The sequence below is a fragment of the Heterocephalus glaber genome, unplaced genomic scaffold, assembly GCF_053883595.1.
Source record: "Heterocephalus glaber isolate CG9 unplaced genomic scaffold, H.glaber_assembly_v1.0 deba00000901, whole genome shotgun sequence".
Lineage (NCBI taxonomy): Eukaryota > Metazoa > Chordata > Mammalia > Rodentia > Bathyergidae > Heterocephalus > Heterocephalus glaber.
This window is the reverse complement of record NW_028258171.1, coordinates 13,634,656-13,655,030: the sequence shown is the minus strand read 5'-3', so window position 1 is coordinate 13,655,030 and position 20,375 is coordinate 13,634,656. Positions and strand designations below refer to the sequence as shown.

The 20,375-nt window shown below is 43.6% G+C and overlaps 1 protein-coding gene across 1 annotated transcript; it reads right to left on the bottom strand.

The window, feature by feature from the left end:
- Positions 1-618: 618 nt before the first annotated feature.
- Positions 619-17,904, bottom strand: Ptgdr (prostaglandin D2 receptor). Its single transcript, XM_004835807.3, has 2 exons — positions 16,274-17,904; positions 619-9,878 (listed from the first exon to the last, which is right to left on the bottom strand). Exons 1-2 carry the CDS (start codon positions 17,105-17,107, stop codon positions 9,657-9,659), a joined length of 1,056 nt encoding a protein of 351 aa, XP_004835864.1. The 5' UTR covers positions 17,108-17,904; the 3' UTR covers positions 619-9,656.
- Positions 17,905-20,375: the final 2,471 nt, after the last annotated feature.

The window sequence follows — 20,375 nt, the reverse complement described above, 5'->3', positions numbered from 1 at the left end:
CAGTTTTATCCTTAATAGAAATGCATGCATTTATTCCCAGAAGACATGTAAAACAATGTTTATTACTATGTGTAATAGCCTCCATCAGAAATCCTTCAAAAGTCATCCACAATGGAATGGATGAACATATTGTGGTAGATTCATACAGTAGAATATGATACACTGTAGCAAAGAGATAAACAAAATATAACTCTGAACAGCATGGTTGAATTTTGTAAACAGAGTGCCAAGTGGCTGAAATCAAGCACACTGAATGATTCTATTTCTGTAAAGTTCAAAAGTGGAGAGATTTTTACATGCTATTAAAACTCAAGAAGATGGTTTCCCTTTGTGGGAAGCTGGTAGTTAAAAGAGGATTGTAGAGGGGTCTGAGATTCTGGTAGCACTCTACTCTGGTTTTCTATCTGCATGCTGGTTATTTAGATGTGGAAATTCATTCCACTGTGTACTTACTATTTCAATACTTTTCTATATGTACTATTTCAATACTTTTCTATATGTATGTTTCAATAAGAATTTGAAACTTTTATAGAGACATTGAAAAAGGCCTAAGTAAATTGGGAGAGATACCAAATTAATCCACAGAGACAGCAAAATCTCAATGAAAATCCTGATAGATTTTTGTTTATTTTTGGTGGAACTTGGCACATTTATTTTAAAATTTAGACAAAAATAGAAATCACTAAGATTAACAGGGCTCACTTGAAAAAATAGTAGGTGGAGGGTTTAATGTACCAGGTATTATAAAATTACAGTGACTAAGACAATAAACCAATGAAATATAAACAGACATACAACTTTGGAAACCTGATATGTGACAGAGATGATATTTAATGGGGAAAAGGATGACATTTTGATAAATGATACTGGGACAATTTTTGCATGGTAAAAATACAAAAGTACTTATCTACATCATACCTTATACCAAATAAATCATACATGGATTAAAATTCAAGACAGAAAGGCAAAACTAAAAGCTTTATAGTAATACAGAGAAATATTTCATCATTCCAAGTTCAGAAAGTATTTCTTCAACAAGACATAAAAAGATTAGCCATATGAATTAGGTGCTAATAAAATAAAAATTTCAGTTTATTAAAAGTAAGAAAGAGAGTAGGAAGACAGATTACAGAATGGGAAAAGATTTGTAGCATATAAACAGCTGGTAGCAAATAAGTGTGAAAAGACAGTCATTATATTAAGAACTTAGGTAAAAACTTTACAAAAAGAAAATTTCCAAGCAGCCAATAAATGCATGAAGGGTGTGCAACATCATTATTATTAACAAGGAAAATACATTAAAACCAGAATGGATAAAATAAATACAATTAACCAGAATGGATAAAATAAAGTTTGACAATGAAAGTGTTGGCAATGATGTGGCTCAGTGGGAACTACCAAACAAAACTAGTAGTAGCATTAACTGGGAAACAGCTTTTATGATATAATAAAATCGAAGATGCACATACTCCACAATCCTGCAATGCTGCTTCTGTGTATATGCCTTAGAGATGTTCTTGCACAGTGTCCAACACAGGACATTATTTATAATAGGCAAATCCAGAAGCCACCCAAGTGGTCATCAAAGCCTGTGACATGTTCATGCAACGGAATACATTTTACACAAACCACAGCTACATAAGCAGCAAGGATGCCTCTCACATCTACAGTAAGTTGTGGAGACCACACAGGGCTGCTTTTCCAAGCCAGGGCACGTCGCCCTCAGCTTCTGTCAATATTGGCTATCAATGGTTCAGACTTGGCCCCTTTACTGGAAAACCACCCATGGCTCAAAGGGCCCCCCGGGACACCTTGGCCAAAGACATATTGACATGCTGTCGCAAATGTCTCCGTGGGACCGACACCGTGGTGTTCTTGAAGCATCGAGGCCCCTTGGGATCAGGCTGAAGCAGAGCCCTCCCCCTTTCTCCTGCCCATATCTGCCCTGCTACCTTCACTACACACAGATCACCTGGCCCCAAGTCCTTGTCCTAGGTTCTACTAATGAGACACTAAGACCTGGTGTTAAACTTGCGATAAAAACACTAAATATGCATACGATGCTGTACACAGAGGTGATAAAATAAAGAAAAACAAGGACACAATTTGTCTACAGCCAGGGCAGCTTTTACCCCGGGGAAAGGGACAGAGCTGTTTTCAGGGAAGATGCACAGGAGCTTTTGGTATAGACAATGTGTTTGTTCACCTGCGTGATGTCTATGTGGATATTCACTTTATAGTTCTTACTTAGATGCTATATGCATGTTATATGCACTAGTTAGTATGTATGACACACACCAAAAAAAGAATGGCTATGGAATTAGGAGAGTTTTTTTGGTTTCAAGTTAAAAATGTATTTTCTAGTCAGAGAAAGTGAACTGTTCAATTTCTGCATTCTCACCTTTGTTGAGATTTTCCTTGTAGCCTATATCAAATCAAGGCTTATAAATATTTCATGCATCATGCTTTTCAATAAAATAGCCTGTGTATTTGTATATAATCATATCCATTAATTTAATATAACTCAATTAATTGTACTGGTTAGCTATAAAAGCTGAAAAATCATTCAGCTTCCAAAATGTAGTAGCTTGAAACAACATTTCTTATTTCAGGTTTTTGGGGCCAGGAATCTCAGCCCTACTTGGCTGGGTCTTCTGACTTCAGGTCTCTGCAGTGAGGATGTTGGCCGGGAATAGGAAAGAATAAAATCCTGTATTTTGTAGCAATATAGATGAGACTAGAAGACATAATGTTAAGTGAAATAAACCAGGCACAGCAAGATTCATTTTTGGAAGCTGAAAAAATTGGCCTCATAGATGTAGAGAGTAGAGTAGTGGTTACTAGAAGCTGGGAAGGGTAGAGGAGAGGTCAGTTATTAGGTACAAAAATACAGTTAGATAGGAAGATTAAGATCTAGTGGTATGTAGAGAGGCTACAATAATTGATTGTATATTTCAAGAGACCTAAAAGAAAGGATTTTTACTATTTCCAGTACAAAGAAATAAATACTTGAGATGATGGATATGCCTGATCATTGTGCATCGTATACTTGTGTCACAATATCACATTGTACCCTATGAATATTTATAATTATATGTCAATTAAAATAAAGATGTTGGCCAGGGCTGTGATCAGCTCAAAGCTGGACTCAGAAGGAACTACTTCCAAGAGAGAGGAGGAGTGGGTTCCTCTTGGGTTGGGGACAGAGGGCTTCAGGTCCTCGCTGGCTGTTGGCCAGTGGCCTTCTCAGTGTCCTGTCCTGTGAGCCTCCCCATAGCTTGCAGCACGGCAGCTGGTTTCCATCAGAGGAAGCAAGCAAGGCTTCTGCTGTAACCTAACCAGGAACACAATGTCGCAGATGTTTCTTGCTGTTTTCCACTTATAAAAGGCAAGTCTCTGGGTCCAGCTCACACTGGGGAGAAATGGATTACCCAAGGGCATGAATGCCAGAAGCTATGGCTTGAGTGTGTCCCCCAAAGTTCTTGCATTGAAAACCTAGTCCCCAAATTCACATGTTGATGGTACATGGGGCATTTGGGAAGTCTTTAAGGTTAGATGGGGTCGTGAGGCTGGAGCCTCCATGATAAGGATTAGTGGCTTTATTTTATTTATTTTGCTGAACTGGGGATGGAAAAGCCTAGAGGCTTATAAGAGGAGGAGGAGGAACCTCTTTTCCAAGTGCCCTATCACTCTGCTGTAACTTAGTGGCTGGCTTCTCCCGCTAACCATCATTAAATAAAACCCTGAAGATACTTGTCCTGGAAGACAGTTTTGCAAGCATAAACAGCTGCGTCACAAATCCACATTTACCAGTCAGAGACTCTGCCCTTATGACTTTGAGTTTGGGGGCTCTTTCTGAAACATGGTTCATTTTCTTTGCTCATGGTATGATTTTATATATGGCGGGTATCTTACAGCATTGCTTGTTGGACCCGGCTTTGAGTGGCTCTGGAGAAGCCATGTTTTGGGGGTGCCTCAAAAGTGAATTATAGGTGAATTACTACATCACAGTCTATACTTACCATCCACCCCAAACATATATCTTGCCTATTTGATAAAAATCCATCTGATTGAGTGATGTGGCAATAAAAATACAAATATATTTAAATGAAATTTTTTTCTATTTGATTTACCACGATTGGGGCGAGGCATGAGAAATCACACATGAAAATAGTGACAGTTTTATTTCTCTAATACTTCTTTAATACATTTTCCTTTACATTTTTATTGCCATACTAACTCAATGATCTAAAGTGTTTGCTACTGATTGTATTGTAAAGCTACATGCTGATTTTTAAAACCACTGTAAGCTCATTGCCCTATGTTCTGTTTTGCATGACAGTACTTTTAATTCACACATGAAAGGTAGATTTTAGGTCTCATTTTAAACTTTACCTTTTTAAGGGTCATTTTAGTATGTGCCAATCATTGTCAGTAAATCATTATACTTTTTTAAAAAACCAAATTTAGAACTGAGTTGTTTTTAAGATTGTGGAATGAAATAGAACTTTCCCAATTCACTATGGATTGTGTTGTGTGACCTTCACTGTGCCTTAATCTTCTATTGTACTGATAAGAAATTGATGTCACCAAGCCACCAACTTCATCATTTGCCTGGGTGCCTATCTAACCTGCTAAACTGATCTCCACACCAATTATCTCTGATCTGGGGCTTTGTTGATTCAGTATCTAAGCCTCATACTGCAGCACATGGTAGCATTTGCAGTAGATTGTGTAATTTTAAACTTTGTCCCATCTTTTGTCTTTCCAATGAGATTCCTAGTGTTTTCTATGAATGTAAGTTCCTCATAAGACCCTTTGAGCTTGATTTAAAATATACTTTCTGATCAGATTCTACTCGATTCTGATTTATTGTACTCTGTGACTTTAGCATTGAATTAACAACAGCAACTACAAAATAAAATTTATTTCTTCTCCCTTTTTGTCATGAGAGCATGACAGGTTCTAAACACCTTTGTTGTGAGTATTTCCAAGACTGTAGGACTCCCTAGTTCATTCCTGTTTTTAATGGTCTAGAAGATTGGAATGCTCACCTTGCAGATAATGGGTGAGACCTGCAGGTTTCACTTCGGTAGGCAACAGTGCAAACGTAGAAAGGGGAGCTCTACTTACAACCCTAATCACCCCTCACCTGTGATCTGGGCTCTGCTGCCTGGGAACACCCATGCTTGCAACCCCAGCCTCTCAGGAAAGAGTAATTCCAAGAGAAGGCCAGGTAGCTGAATCTGTGGGCCTGCCTCCCATGCTGACCCAGTAGGTCTGAAAGGAGGCCAGGAATTTACGTTTTTCCTGAGTCCTGGACAAAGCTGTCGTGGCTCTCCGAGGCTCAAGCTCAGAGCACCAGCCTGGAGCACAGAGATTCTGGATCAAGGGCAGCTGGCGAGGCCCTCGTGGCTGCTGAGGGTGCAAGGCCACTCCTGTGTTTGGTGTTTCTCTGCTCGGAGGAAGTTCCAGGAATGCCTGATCCAACCAGCCCTTGAAGGGTGTCTGGGACTGAACTGACAGTCCTAACATTTGCCTCCTTCATGGCCTGGCCAGGTAGTATATTTCAACTACACACCATAACCCAGCAGCTTCATTTCAACTTGTAACTGCAAGCTACTGCCCAGGTAAACTGGGAACGTGAGGAGAACAATCCAGGGATCCTGAGAGAGGCCCTTCCTCTGAGTTGCTGAGGCCCAGGGAAGCTGAGCAGGGTGTGACTGTACTTCAGACCCTCGCTTCCTCAGCAGGGAGCCTTGGTCTAGTGCACGGACTGCGCAACTGCACAGGGCCTCACACAACCACTTCCATTCTCTGAGGTGCCCCACCCACAATCCACACCCTCAGCAGGTCCTGCCCAGGGCCATCTGGCTGCCCCTAGAGCTACAACCCTCCATCTCCCCATTCCCTGTTCCCAGTGCCTTTTATAACCTGCTGCTCTTTCAGCCTCCTCTCCTGCCACCTGTGGTCCTAGGTCCCAAGCTTCTGCCAAAGGAAGCTACCGACAAAGCCCGGACTCATCACTCTCCTTCCCTCGGGTTCCCCCGTGCAGCCCTTTCCTTTAGTCTGAAACCTCTTGCCCTGTGCCTGTCTCCCTTGTTTGCTCCATCCAGTTCTTCATTCTCTCAAAGAATGACTCCATGTAAAAGAAGTACACTTATTTTAAACCTTGGAAAATATAACCAATTGTGAGTGAGGGGTGTGTGAGAAAGGTAATTGTGAGCTGAGCCCGGTGGTACATCGAGCTGTAATCCCCGCACACTGGGAGGCTGAGGCAAGAGGATTTTAAATTCTAGCTCAGCCTGAACAACTTAGTGATTCAGTGAGACTCTATCTCAAAATAACAACCAAAACGGGCTGGGATGTAGCTAGGTGCAAAGGCTCTGGTTCAATTCCCAGTAATAATAACAATAAAAAAAACCAAAGAAAGCAAGAACTGCCAATTACTTTCTTTTGTGGTTCGCAATGGGCTACATCTCCAACCCCGTTTTTACTTTTGATTTTGAGACAGAGTCTTACTAAGTATCTAAGTTGCCTGAGCTGGGCTCAAACTTGTGATCCTACTGTTCAGCCTCCCAGAGTGCTGGGATGACAAGACTGTGGCACCATGCCTGCTTTAAGGTATTTTCTACACATACATATTTACAGATTGTATCTTAAAATAGTTCGTACCGTGCTGTTTTTACTTATTATAGGCTTCTTATTATTTGCAAATTATTTGAAAAAACCTTTAATGGCTGAATGTGTTTGCATAAATATATATTATATTCACATAAATATATACATATGAAAATTTGTTTAGCCCTTGCTCTGGTCATTTTGTTATTACAAATTACATGCTACAAAGAAAGGTTCTGGGTGTGATCTGACAGCTCTTCTCTTCCTGGAGAGGGCTGTAGAGGGGGCTTGCCAAAACAATAGGAAAGAATGCTTTAGGCACCTAATACACACTGTCAGCTTACCATTAAGGAAGGGTACAAATTTACAAATCCATCAGGGAAATAGGAATGTTCATTTTTCAATAACCTCCCTGTTTTTTATGAGTCATAAATTTTTGGTTTGGTTCTTGATTGTTTGATTTTACTTTTTCGTTTTTTTGGTTAGGTGGGATATTCGTCTACATTTATTAACCATATGTGTTTCATCTTACATATGCTATTTCTCTGGGTGCACTTTGCAGTTTTCAGTGGTGTCAAAATATGTACCTTGAGACCATTATGGTTAAGTGAAATAAATCAGACACACAAGCTTAAATATTGTGTGGTTTCTTTTACATGAGAAACCCGATGTATAAAGGGCAAAATAAAATAGGAAGTGGAGAGAGAGAGATGGAGGGAAGAGAAGGACATGAAAAAAGAATGAAGATGTGTAATCGGTACATGTACCAACTCCTTAGGAAGAATGTGATCATTATGTACTGCAAATATGCACTAATAAAAATAAGAATTTAAAAAACGTCTGCTCACTTTTGATCCCTGCCCAAAGCATCTTCTCTCCTTGTGGCGTTCTCAGGACAGCCTGGCTCACAGCCTCTGGCGTCCTGTGTCACCAAGACCCAGCCTGTGTTTCCAACTGGCAGATCTATACTGCACTATGACTTGCTGGAGTCCTGGCTCCTCCTAGGGGACAACTGAGCAACTCGTTGGCCAGGACCCAGCCATTCTCTTACACAGCACCTAATCAATCAACTGCTTGGTGCAAGGTTTGTGCCATTTATTTAAGGAACTAATGAATAAACTAATGGAGATCATTGCAGAGTTGATTTTAACTTAACACGGACTTCATCAGGATGGCAAATTGACATTTTGTATAACACAGAGAGGCAACTTAAGCTGTTGGATAAATCTAAGATAGTATAAATGCTCGAAAGACAGTGTGCAGAAATTTATATGATTACACCGTTAGAGACTGAAACATTGCTGATGATTGCTCTAAAAAGAAAAGCCCTTTCTTTATTTAAAGAAAGTAACTTCCTCAGCAAAATATTATAAAATTTTGTTTATTGATTCATCTGGAGCCTTATCAAATTACCTGGACAATCACCATAACACATCTTTCAAAAGGGCAGCACAAAAAAGATGCATTTCCACTGACAAAAGAAAAACATGTATACTTACACAGGAAACAAACAATGAAAGTTAAACTTCCAGAACAATGGTACTTTTCATTATGTCATGCTCACAAATTATACCTCTTATCGTCTTAATTATGCTTTTCACAGTTTTGTTATGCAAAAAAAATACATATTACTTGGTTAATACCATCTCTGAGATATTGGAAAAACCAAGGTGAAAAGAATGAGGTTGCAGTGAAGCTGGAATAGGTCTTTGCTTCGGCAGGAGATGATTTCCAGTGTTGTAACTCTCCGTCTCCATGTCAGAGTCGGAGTGTGTTGGGGCACAAAGGGACTCCAGAGATGCTAAACTGCTCCAGCACCCCTGCTCTGTTCGTTTACCAAAACTGAAAACTCTTGCCGCAAGGTGGGTTAGAGTTTCCCCCACTTTTCCTTCAGGGTTGTAGTGTTGCTATCTTTGTAAACTGTTACAAGTGCAATTAAAATGCTCAGTTGTGCTTGTTTTGAATCATATCCTGCTCCAGGTTTGAAAGCGTAGTTCACAGGAGCCTCAATAACATCTCGCTGTCTCTGTAAAGAGCAGAATACCTCTTGCTATAATGGGCAGTGTTCAGGTCATTGCCACCACTCTCAACTGGCCCACTAAGTCCTGGGTGGGCTTCTCACTGGGACACATCTGCTTCACAGGGCTTGACTCAGTAGACAGCTCTCGGCAGAGCCACACATCACTACTCTTCCAAGAGCCATAAATTCTCCCCCCAAATCTATCAACACCATAAAACTATCAAATGGAAATTTCCAAACACTGAAAGAACATTTTGCAACCCATTCTCACAAACTGATTCCTATTGACACTCCTGACTCCATATTGTATTTCAAACAATGCTAGCTTTAGCTTCTCCAAGTTGGGGACACAGCCATACCTAATTTCATGTCTACTTATAGTTTTGTGTCTCCACCTGAGGCAGTCAGTGTTCCCAGAAGGTGGCTGGAGAAGCCTTCTATGTGCTTGACCTGGTCACATATCCCATCTTACTTCTCTGAAGAGGAGCTGTAATTCAGGCCATACTCAGTCCAACTGACACAGAAAATAACATGTGGGGCAGTTATGGCATGAAATAAACAAATCAAGTTTCACTGGAAATGAATCGAGTAAGACACCAGTATGCTTTTCAGACAACACTCATCACATATTGTAAGCAGTTGTGTTTCTACTGCATTTAAATAAGACCCTTAGGTCTCAGGACTTCTCTCAAAACTTAGGGACACCAGGTGCAAACACTGGGACAATTAATATCATTGCTATAAGACTTTAAAAAATTGTTTACAATGTACAAAATTTTAATTGCTGTTAACATGAAATGAAAAGACGAACCAAAATGGTTCATGAATAAGACTACCAACACATTCATTAGACATATCAAGTAGTTCTGAAGATATACCTAGATACTTTTGTTATGGCAGATAACTTTTAAAGATTTAGAAGATAAAGTTTTGTATTTGTTTTAAAGTCATGGTTCTTTATTTGAAAATGTGATGTATCCTTCAGTTTACCAGACAGCATGTACCTCTGTCACCGTCACAGACTGGATTCCGTGTTAGTTTGGCAGAAGTGGCTGTTCCAGTTTCTATACAGAAGAGGTCTTATGAAAATCTTGTGAAAAAACATCCGAAACACTGACGTTCTGAAAATGATAAAGATCCAAGGGTCCACAATTGAAATCACAGAGAGAAAACGCAAGGCTAGGAGGTCATCTGGCTCTTCTTGGAATGCTTTAAATGCTCCATAGTAAGCGCGATACTGTTTTGAGGAAAAACATCCCATTATGACATGGAACAGTTGATGGCAAAAATGAATTCACTTACCTTACCTTTCTGTAAGAACATGGTGGCTTAGCCTGGAAAAGTCCTTTCTGGTAAATGTATAGATAGCTGGGGGTACTGCAGCTGAGGGGTGGGAGCAAGGGGCCTAGAAGGGGAGAAATGAAGGAATGTGGGCCCACCACTCTGATGGACTCCCTCTTGTCAGACCATGAAGACCCACTGAAGCTTCTAGAGAGAGATCCTCTCTCCAGCCTGTCCTCACTTCCATAATTCATCCAGTCCTCCTTTCTTCTGTCTGCTTCTTATCCTCTCTTATCAACTTGTTTGGAAATAGGTCCCCTTTTGCAATGTCACCCACACAGAAACAGAAGCTTTGAATCAACCTGAAGGGTCAAGAAATGTGACAGTGAGAAGTCATGAGGTGACTCAAAGAGGGAACTGTGCACCTCATGTAAACGGCTGTAGTTGAGGCACAGAAGGTGAGCTTTCCATAGCTGACATCCTCTTTTTCAGACTGGGGGTAAAAACATGCAGGACAATAAAAGGGTACTTGCCCGTGTGCAGACTATTGTCTCGGGCTTCCTGGGGTCCCCACAGCCTCCTTGGAAGCCTCCCAAATGCTCGACCCATGGCTCTTCCCACCATTCGGCCTGCACTGCTGTGTGGACAGCCACCACCCCTGCCTGCCCCTCTGCCTGGCATGGCCACCTTTTCTTTTTGCCATTTATTACACTCCCTGTGCTTACTGAGATTCTAAACCTATAATGGGGCGAACAGGTCCTAATGGAACCGAAACGATGCAAACCCAACCTTACAGCAGGAGGAGGGGATACGGATAAGTGCAGAGTGCAGACCTGTTCAGGCAATCAAGGACCATCTCCCAGATAAGATGGATTTTCCCATAGTCATTTCCCTATGTTCCCTCCCTTCTCTGTAGAGCATTTCAGCAGCTCAGCCACTCCAACTGAGTGCCCTTAGGAAGACGCCTTTTGTTGACTCAGCTGTTACTCAGATCTGGATGCCCTTTCCTGTCACTGTTGCTTAAAAGTATTAATAGCGATCATAATGGCCAATGCCCACAGCCAGCCTCTATTTCCAGGCACTTCTCTAAGTCCTCTAAAATATTCATTTTATCTTTACAAAAAGACATGAAGTAAGTACAATCATTATCCCCAATTTTGCAGGAAATGGATTCCATGCCCAAAGAAATGGATTCCATGCCCATTCCATCCCCCCTTTCAGGTGTACCTTGAAGATGACTCTCTATCAGGGCCAGAGTCCCCTGCTTGGATGTGTGACTTCAGAGAAACTGTTCCCTCACCTTCGTAATGAGAATCATTGTTCCTAACCTTCCAAGATTCTTGTGAAATTTAAATGAAGTGGTAGCTCAAGAATAGGTTCTAGCATATAGTATCAAATTTGTCTGTTTTTAAAATTTTTTTATTTTCTTGGTACTGGGGATCAAACTTGGAACCTTGTGCTTGTAAGGCAGGCGCCGGAACCACTGAGCTAAATCCCTGGCCCCTTTTGTTAAATAATGGGATCTTTTTTTTTTGGTACCGGGGATTGAACTTGGGCCCTTGCGTTTGTGCAGCAGGTGGCGAAACCACTGAGCTAAATCCCTGGCAGTTCTAGCATATAGTAGGAACTCAGTAATTAGCTGGTATTATTATTTTATCAATCAAGAGCGGCCTCAAACCCCCTTGTGGCCCTGGCCACTCTCCATACCTACCACATGCAGGCAATATGGTGATTTTCTCATTTTGTATCCCCACAATGAACTATGGAATGTCTTGGATGTGGTAGGTACCGGATATGTACTGAATTATACACAGATGACAGGATGCTGTATGCTTAGGTTAGTTTAGAAAAACAAATATTTTACATGAGTTTGTTTAATATTTGCCACTTTCTTCTCAAAGTGTAGTACAGTAAAATATACTTCCAACTATGTGAGACTACCTGAATAGCTGGAGATTTAGGTAACTGAATGATACTTGAATAATTAAAACAAACCATTTTTTTCCTACGCAGTATTTATCTATGTCAATCCTTTTAGGTTATCTGCCTTCTTTCTTTGTGGTGCTGGGGATCAAACCTAGGATCTTATGCACAGTAGGCATGAGTTACACCGCAACCCACTTATCTGTATTTTAAAGTCACTAGATTTGTATTAGAAGTGTATAGCTCTGCACCTGGCATTTTTAAAGTGGCTCAATTTACATAATCGATATGCAAACAGCGCCCTCTGTTGGGTTTAGGCGTCACTGAGAAAGTGTTGCTGTTGCCAGCTGGGTGGAAACCAGGCAGAGGGAGCCTGCAGAGCTTCCCTCCGTTGTCCTGTTTTTTATCCAGTTCATGATCACAACACCTCAGTCTGCACCTTCTGCTCCAGCCCTAGGCCTTTTCTTCTGGGCCTATCTTCTGCCTACCATCTTTACAAGCCTCTAACACCTCCTTTGCAAGGAGCATCCCCTCATTCATTCGGCCTTGCTAAACAGCCCTCAGGCCTGAGCAGTCTCAGGGCACACAGGCTGACCTCTGCCAAGGATGCCCTGGGTTCTATTATCTTTTCCTGGCTTTGGAACTACTCAGTGATTACATCTCATCTCTACCTGTGCTCCTCTTGTCCCTATCAACCTCCAATTCACTGTGGGTGTCTGAACTAAAAAGAACTTTGATGAAAGTGCATTAGACACATTATAGAACGCTCTGCAAATTGCCTCTAAAGTCCATCCCATATCTGCTCGAGCGTCTTCCTGCTGTATCAAATGGCAAGTTTGAAAACGTAACCTATTTAGCTATCTTATTCTAATCAAGTATTATTGTGAAGTTAATTCAAGAAAATCAGACTCAAGAAGGGACTGGAAGTGTAGATCAAAGTATAGGGATCTCCAATATCTATGCAGAGTGGACAAGGTCAAAACTTCTCATAAATAAGATCCTACTTGGTCCAGTGCCATTGCACAAGCCTGCAATCCCAGCTGCTTGGGAGGCTGATACAGGAGGATCGAAAGTTCAAGGCCAGCTTGTGTAAATTAGTGAGATTTTTGTCCCCCCCCCCCAAAAAAGGCTGAGAATGTAGTTCAGTGGTACAGCATTTGCCTAGCATGTGTGATGCCCTGGGTTCTATCTCCAGTACTGAAAAAAAATTTGCATTTTTCACTGTCATTCTCTCACCAGCAAATAATGAGTTTATCAAGCACATATAATATGTAATGAACCACCTCTTCTGTGGCTAATGGAATACGCACTTGTACACAGTATTCTTGGGTTTTTTAGGCCTTTCTAAAGTAGTAGACTGAGGACACACACGTGTGTTTTCATCATTTGCTCTTAGTATGCTCATTTCTGTTTCATCAGCTATAATCTCTATAACCTTACTGTTTATTAAATCATTTTGAAATTCCAGTTTTCCTTGTACCTATGCAAAACCAAGAGATTTTATCTTTTATAAAAATTTTTTTAAATCTCTTAGTTTTAATATCTATCATGATAAATACTAATAGACATTATCCACAAAAATAAAAGTTCTACGGATCCTTAGTAATTCTTAAGGGGTCCTTAGACCCTAACAAGTTTAAAACCTTTGCCTTTGAATGTAATGCTGTCTCCTGAGAAGATCATATTTCTTGATTAATTTGTTAGATCTAGCAGGTGATAACAATAAATGAAAGCTATAATTAGTAATGATAGTGAGACTAATTATTGAGGACAAGCACTGAGTGAACACACACACATACGCAGGCAGGTCGAGTATCCTTTATCCAAAATGCTTGGGACCAAAAGCGTTTTAGATTTCAAATTTTGGTTTTTTCTGGAGTCGGGAATATTTGCATATACACAAGAGGGAGCTTGAGTGTGGGACCCAAGTCTAAACCGGAAATGCATTTATTTCATGTGTACTTTATGCCAATAGTCTGAAGGTGATCTTAGACAATATTTTGGAGTTTTTTAAGACAATAATTTGAATGCATCTGTGTTTTGACTATGATCCATTACATGGGGTCAGGTGTGGAATTTTCCATTTGTGGCATCATGGTGGCACTCTGAAAGTTTCAGACTGTGAAGCATTTTGGATTTTCAGATTGGGGATGGTCAGTGTGTACATGTGTGTATGTGTATGTGTGTAAAAGTTTAAGGCTTCACAACTGTCTTACTGAACTAATATGGTAAACCTCATCTTATAGATGAGGATAAATAGCTACTTTCAGAGTGATAACGTGATGAGGCTAGATTCAAACCCATATCTGACACTAAAACCCTTTTCCTTCCTAGAAAATGATGGTTTCTGTGAGTCACACTGTCTGCATTATATGCATTTGGTACTTTACAATATTATGAGAAAGTCATTTGCAAATCCATTATTTCCGTTAATCCTCACAATGCCCCATGAGTTAATCAAACCTCCTTAGAGAAATGAAAAAATGCAATGCTCTTTCCTCTGTGTTATGCTGCTTTCTGCATTATTCTTACTAAAACATTCAAACTGAGGTCAAAAGTTTTATGCTTTTGGCTATGGTTTGCTTTCTCACAGCATAAGTAAATGAAGTTCCAACTTTGTAATAGTGCCCTGCCAAGATTTTCTGAAATGGAATGGATAGTACATATTTTCATTTTTACAGGTCAAGTGGTAAAATCATGAATATTTGGTAGGTACTAAAACAGTAAGAGAGAAAATACATTTCCATAGTTTTATTGATGACATTCAAGATATAATAATCATAATTGGATACAATTTTTTAAAATACCTATCTACTAAGGAGAACAATATATTTCTTTTTTTAAAAATTGGAAAAGTAGGGGCTGAGGATTTAGCTCAGTGGTTCTGCCACCTGCCTTGCAAGCTCAAGGTCCTGAGTTCGATCCCTGGTACCAAAAAAAAAAAAATTGGAAAAGTGTTTGGCCTAATTGGGGCTCAAAATTTTAGGCTGATGGTGAATACTCATTTAAGATGTGTTACGTACATATGCCAAGTCCCCAAAATGAAGGTAGTCACTATGTACTACAAAGATATACTAATAAAAATAAAAATTTAAAAGAAGTACAAACTATTAACTTCAAATCTGTACGAAAGCAGCAGGCAGGACTGGCTCAGCCTCCCATTTCAGAGTGTAGTCCTACAAAGGTGATTCCTGAATCAGCAGTGTTAGCGCCAACTGGAAACTGGTAAAGAATGAAAATCTTCAAAAATGCCCTAATTCGAAATCCTGGGGGATGAGGGTTCCGTTATCTTCATTTTAAAAAACCAGCTGATGATTCTGAACATTGCAAAGCTTGAGAGCCACCGCTATTTATTTCTATGCCCGTATTGGTTTGCTGAATTCTGATCTTACCCCTGTAGAATGATGCTACCGAGTAAGCTTCTCCCACAATCGAGGCATTGATTTAAGGGGAAATCACTTTACATCTCCCTTTTGTTCCCCATTAGAAGTAACATCTGAAACTGCTGCACCGTAATAAGAAACTGCCCTAGTTCCAGGAGTCTCAGGACTGCAAGGACTTTACACTGACCATATACCTACTTTATATAAACGTTGCTCTTGTTAGACCTGTGGTTTGGGGGACAGGACAGGAAGAGGGGGAATACTTAAAAAGTTTCTTGGTGCCCAGCCATCCTCAGCCACTCCCTGTGTGTCTGGGACCCCAGGAATTAAAACGAAAGGAGGTAATTCAAACTCCACTACCGTCCTCTTCGTAAATTGAAACCCGAGTAATGGCTTTCAGGGCACCTCACTTGCCAGACAGAAACAAAACGTGTCAAGACGGGTTGTCAAAAAGGACAGGACGGTTGAAATCTACTTACAACAGCCTGTATCTGGGTTACAACAGATCCCGGGCTGCAACAGACACAGCTGCCTCCGCGCCTCTACGTTTATGAAGGAGGTTTTTTATATTTCCTTCCTGAAACTAAATCTGTGTTTTAGTCACTCCCTTCCTCAAGCCGCTCGGGCAGAATTAAAGGCTCCCTTTGCCCCTTTCCGTGCCAACACTTCAGAGAAGGCGCCGTTGGCCCATTCCTGACACCGCTAACACCACGGACAGGGCTGGCGAAAGGAAACGTCAGCTAGCAGTCAGGAAAAGGCCGGGGACCCTGGGGCCAGGGGAACCCAGTTCTACTCCTCCAAGGTCCTAGGCGCAAACCGACCCGAGAGCTCGCCCGACGGGAGCGGAGGGAAGGGGATTCTGCAGGGCTGTCAGGCCCTTCCTCTGACTTTCCCGCTTCTCGCTCAGCAAATCGGGCGGTGGAGGGAATCCGACTCGGGGAGCGAATCAACCCCTGCCCCTGCCCAGGCTGCAGCTCCGCCCTCCCAGCCCAGCGCGCGGTGCCACACACCCCAGGTCCCGAGGCCTCGGCTGCCTGTGACTCACAATTAGAGGAAGGGTGCACATGGTGAAGAGCACGGTCATGAGGGCAAGCAGCAGCAGGTGGTCCAGCTCCTCCAGGGGGTGCGGGATGGCCTCGCTCTGGCCGGCGCCGGCCCCCCCGCGCTCCCGGAGGCCGCAGCAGCGCGTGTTCCGCCGCAGGCGCTGGTGCATGGTGTAGAGGTTGCGCATGGCGCCCAGGTTGCACAGCACGATGGCGAGCACCAGCAGCGCCACGAGGCTGGAGTACAGCACCGAGTAGCCCTGCACCGACAGCGAGCCGTCTCCCGAGACCATCTGGATGAAGCACCAGGTGCCAGGACAGTACTGCACGAAGTCCCCGAAGCCCGCGAAGGGGAGCGCGCAGAAAGCCAGGCTGAAGGCGCCCACGACCGGCGCCACGAGTGCACCCCGGCGCAGAGTGATGTGCCGCTGGTAGAAGAAGGGATGCCCCAGGGACAGCCAGCACTCCAGGGCCATGGCTAGGAGCTGCAGGGTTGAGGCGAGCCCAAAGAAGGACATGACGAAGGCGAAGGCTTGGCACAGCGGCTTGCCCTGCGCGGGCGTCAGCCCCCGAAGGCTCCGGTTTTGCGCGTAGGCGGCCAGCACCACCGGGCTCAGCAGACACTTGCCCAGCAGGTCCGTGACCGTCAAGCCGCACACCAGCACATAGAAGACCGAGCGCTGCGGGCGCGGCCGGCAGGACCCGAGCCCCGAGCGCGCCAGCAGCCCCAGGGCCAGCAGGTTGCCGAGGAGGCCGGTGCCGAAGAGCACCCCGCCCACCGTCGCGGAGTTGCCACTCTGCACCGAGGTGGTGGCGTTGCAGGGGTAGAAGGACATCTTCGAGGCCGGCTGCAGTGGAGGCTGCGGGCGGGCGAGGCCCCGGCCCGGGTGCAGAGAGCACCCCGCGCGCTCGGCGCGGCTGGGCGCAGGGGCTGCTCCACAGAGGAAGCTGGGCGGGCGGCGGGGTGCGCCCCACCGCGAGGCGCCTCCTAGCTAAACCCTCGGGACACACCCCTCCGCCGCGGAGGGCGGGACGCGCGGTCCCCGCCGAGCGCCAGAGCTCGGCCTCAGGCGAGGGGCTCCAGACGGGCAGAGGAAAGTAGCCAGAAGACGCGCAGCCAAGAGCCGTTGTTCAGGCGAGGCGAGGCGAGAGAACGGTGCTGAGACGGAGGGAAAATGAAGCAGCAGCCACGCGGGAGGAGGGAGCGCGAGGGGGCGGCGGCGGGACTCTCCTGGACGCCGAGAACTCCGGAGACCACTGGGAAGGAGGGGCTGGGACGGGGCTAAGGCCTCCTCTCTGGAACTAGTGGGTTGAGGAGGAGCGAGGGCATCTCATATTTGCATAACAACTGAACGCTGCCTAGCGTTCTCCTCTGGATCCCTGCGACCTGGGGCTTTAGCAAGATCTGGGATCTGCCTAAGGTGACAGAGGTACAAGGGGCAGAGCTCAGCCTGGCCCCCGGCCATGGATTTATAGAGTCCATCTGTCTTCCGTGGCTCCTCCTTCCGAGAGGCTGACCAAATTTCAGCCAGGCAAAACCTGAGCTCCGAACAGGGAAAACCGAGAGGCAACGTTGGTACCCCGAATCCCAGGGCCTGGGTAGGGCTGGTGGGAGGGGCGTGGCTAGCAGCCCGGACTGCCCTCAGAGAGGTCTGGCCTTGGTCCAGGTTCCGGTCCGGGTCCGGTTGCTTACTGCCTGTGTGGACCGGGGGACTTGCTTAACCTCCCAGGAATAACACCTGTGCCACCTTGCTCTTGGAAACATGCAGGAGGCGTGGAAGAGAGGGTGCACAGGAAGGCCTCAGGGCACACAGGCGGCTTGATGGGAAGCGCAGATTTGAGCATGGATTTAGAAACCAGAAAATGAGTTAGAGCTTTCTCACTCCTCTGCTGTGTGACTACCGGAAAACATTTCTTCCCTTCTAGCTTTGACTTGGCTGCATTAAAAAGCCGAGGAATTGAACTGTGATTTATTTCTTTAATTGACAATTGAAGGATTGGAAACTGGCTTTGAGTGTGGAATTTGAGGGGGATGATTGGGGCCACATGATGTCAGGAAATAGATTATGCCTTGGCCTGAAAAGGCTCCTTTCGGCTCTGGGGCTGCACTGATGGACAGAGCAAGGAGAGGGCAGGACCTGGAGGCTTCAGATGTGGCAGCCGGGTGGGTTGGAGGGTGAGCAGAGAGGCTGGCTCAGTCAGACAGCCGGCGGGGACTCCAGGGCCTGGAGAGGAAGAGTCCAAGCTTTGGGGCTAGGCAGTTCCGTACTGTCCTACTTGCTGTGTGACCCTAGGTTAGTGAGTCAATCAAATCTCAGTTACTAGTTTCCTCCTAACTAGGATATGGGAATTCTATGACCTTACGGGGTTGTTGTGAGACTGAAATAAAAGTGAAGTGCTTTGCACAGAGTGATAAACGTAGAGAGAGCTACCGTTTATGGGCCCTTATCCATGCTGGTGACTCGCTCAGCCTTTCACACATATGTGCGGACTCAGTAGCAGACCCTGCGTAGGGCTAGTCCCTTTGCTTTCAACCTTCCCTCTTGTCCTCATCTGCAGCTTCTATCAAAGAGTGATGGGTTTAGAAGAGCCCCACCTGAGCTGATGAAGTGGAAGGAAAGAGTCCCTATAATCAAAAGACTCAGGAGTCTGATGAAAACGGAGCTCACCTAGACAGACAGACAGGCAGACAGACGTACGTACATAATTTACATTGATTTCGGGGGATTCACAGTGTCCTTGATGCCCCACTGTGGCATCCAGAGGAGGCCTGGTGGACTGCAGCACAAGAGTCCTTGCTCTAAGGACTTTGTAAGTGGGTGTTCTCCCAAAGTAAACCCATTTCACTCCTTTGCAGCATTATTATTATTATTATTATTAATTATTATTATTATTGTTACTATTTGCCATAGCTGCCACACCTGCAGATCCTTCCAGTGCACAGGGAGAGAGGAGCCCAAGAATATAAAGATCTTTTTCAAATACCCCAAAATGTGACTGGGGGGCCAGCTGTGAGTCCCTGACATGGTTTAGACATGTCACACTTCCAAGATTGAAAGTTTGAATGGATACCATTCAGGAAAGCACACATTTCCTCCTGGCCAATTTAACTGGCCTTTACCATGAGGTTTCCAGCCGTCTTTCCTGCCTGTTTTTTTGTTGACTACCCTGCCCTGATCTAGGGCTTAGTTTTGGAGTTTTCTGTCCCTGCCCCTAAGAAATCCCATTTTGTAACTTCACCATACAGCTATGAAAAGTATCATTTTTTCATTTATGCAACATATATTTTTGAGTTCTTTGTGCTAGGCGTGGGGGTGAGGAGAGTGGATATTTAGATGCGTACAACAAATAAAGGAAAGCTAACGCCATGTCATGTGACTTTTACAGGCTTATAAATTTTTACATCAGCTTTTAGAGTAACCGGGCTAAGCTTTTTTTTCCCTGATGAGAAGAACTTTCAATGAAAATATTTCTGGCTCAGCTGCATTATCTACAGAGCTTGTCAAGGGGCTTACTAGAGTTGTAAGACACATCTAGAAAGATATACATGGCATCATGTTAACAAAGTATTATACAAATGTACTGATTGTGATATCATAGATACAAAAGCCAGATAGGCTTATGAACAAGGCCCAGAAGTTGACATAGGCAAATGAAAACATTGATTTAAACTGGAACGGGGATGGTAAAAATATTTTTTCTTCAGACTTCTGAGATTCTCAATATAGTATCTGTAATAATTATTTTAAAATGTTTTAATCTCAGGCACAGTGGTGCATACCTGTAGTCCCATACTTGAGAGCCTGAGGCAGGAGGATTGCTTGAGTCTAGGAGTTCAAGCCAGCCTGGGCAACATCTACAAAACAAACAAGCAGAAAGATCTTAAAAAGAAAACAAGTGTATTTTCATAGCTATGTTGTAGGAAGAAGGGGAGAAGGAAAAAAACCAGATTTTTTTCTCTTTTGGATCCATCCTGACTATGCTCCTGAATCCTATTTATCCCTCATTCTTATTCAACTGCCAGTGGTATTTTAGGCTGGGAATTGTGAAGAGCCGAGGGAAGCTAAAAAGCAAAGAACAGCACAAGCCCCTCAAATAGGAAAC

Excerpts from the sequence above, each read along its gene's own strand:
- Ptgdr (XM_004835807.3), bottom strand. The coding sequence starts at position 17,107 with ATGTCCTTCTACCCCTGCAACGCCACCACCTCGGTGCAGAGTGGCAAC. Across the intron at positions 9,879-16,273 it reads TGTGCACCCTTCCTCTAATT|TATCGCGCTTACTATGGAGC; the intron begins GTGAGTCACAGG and ends TCCTCAAAACAG.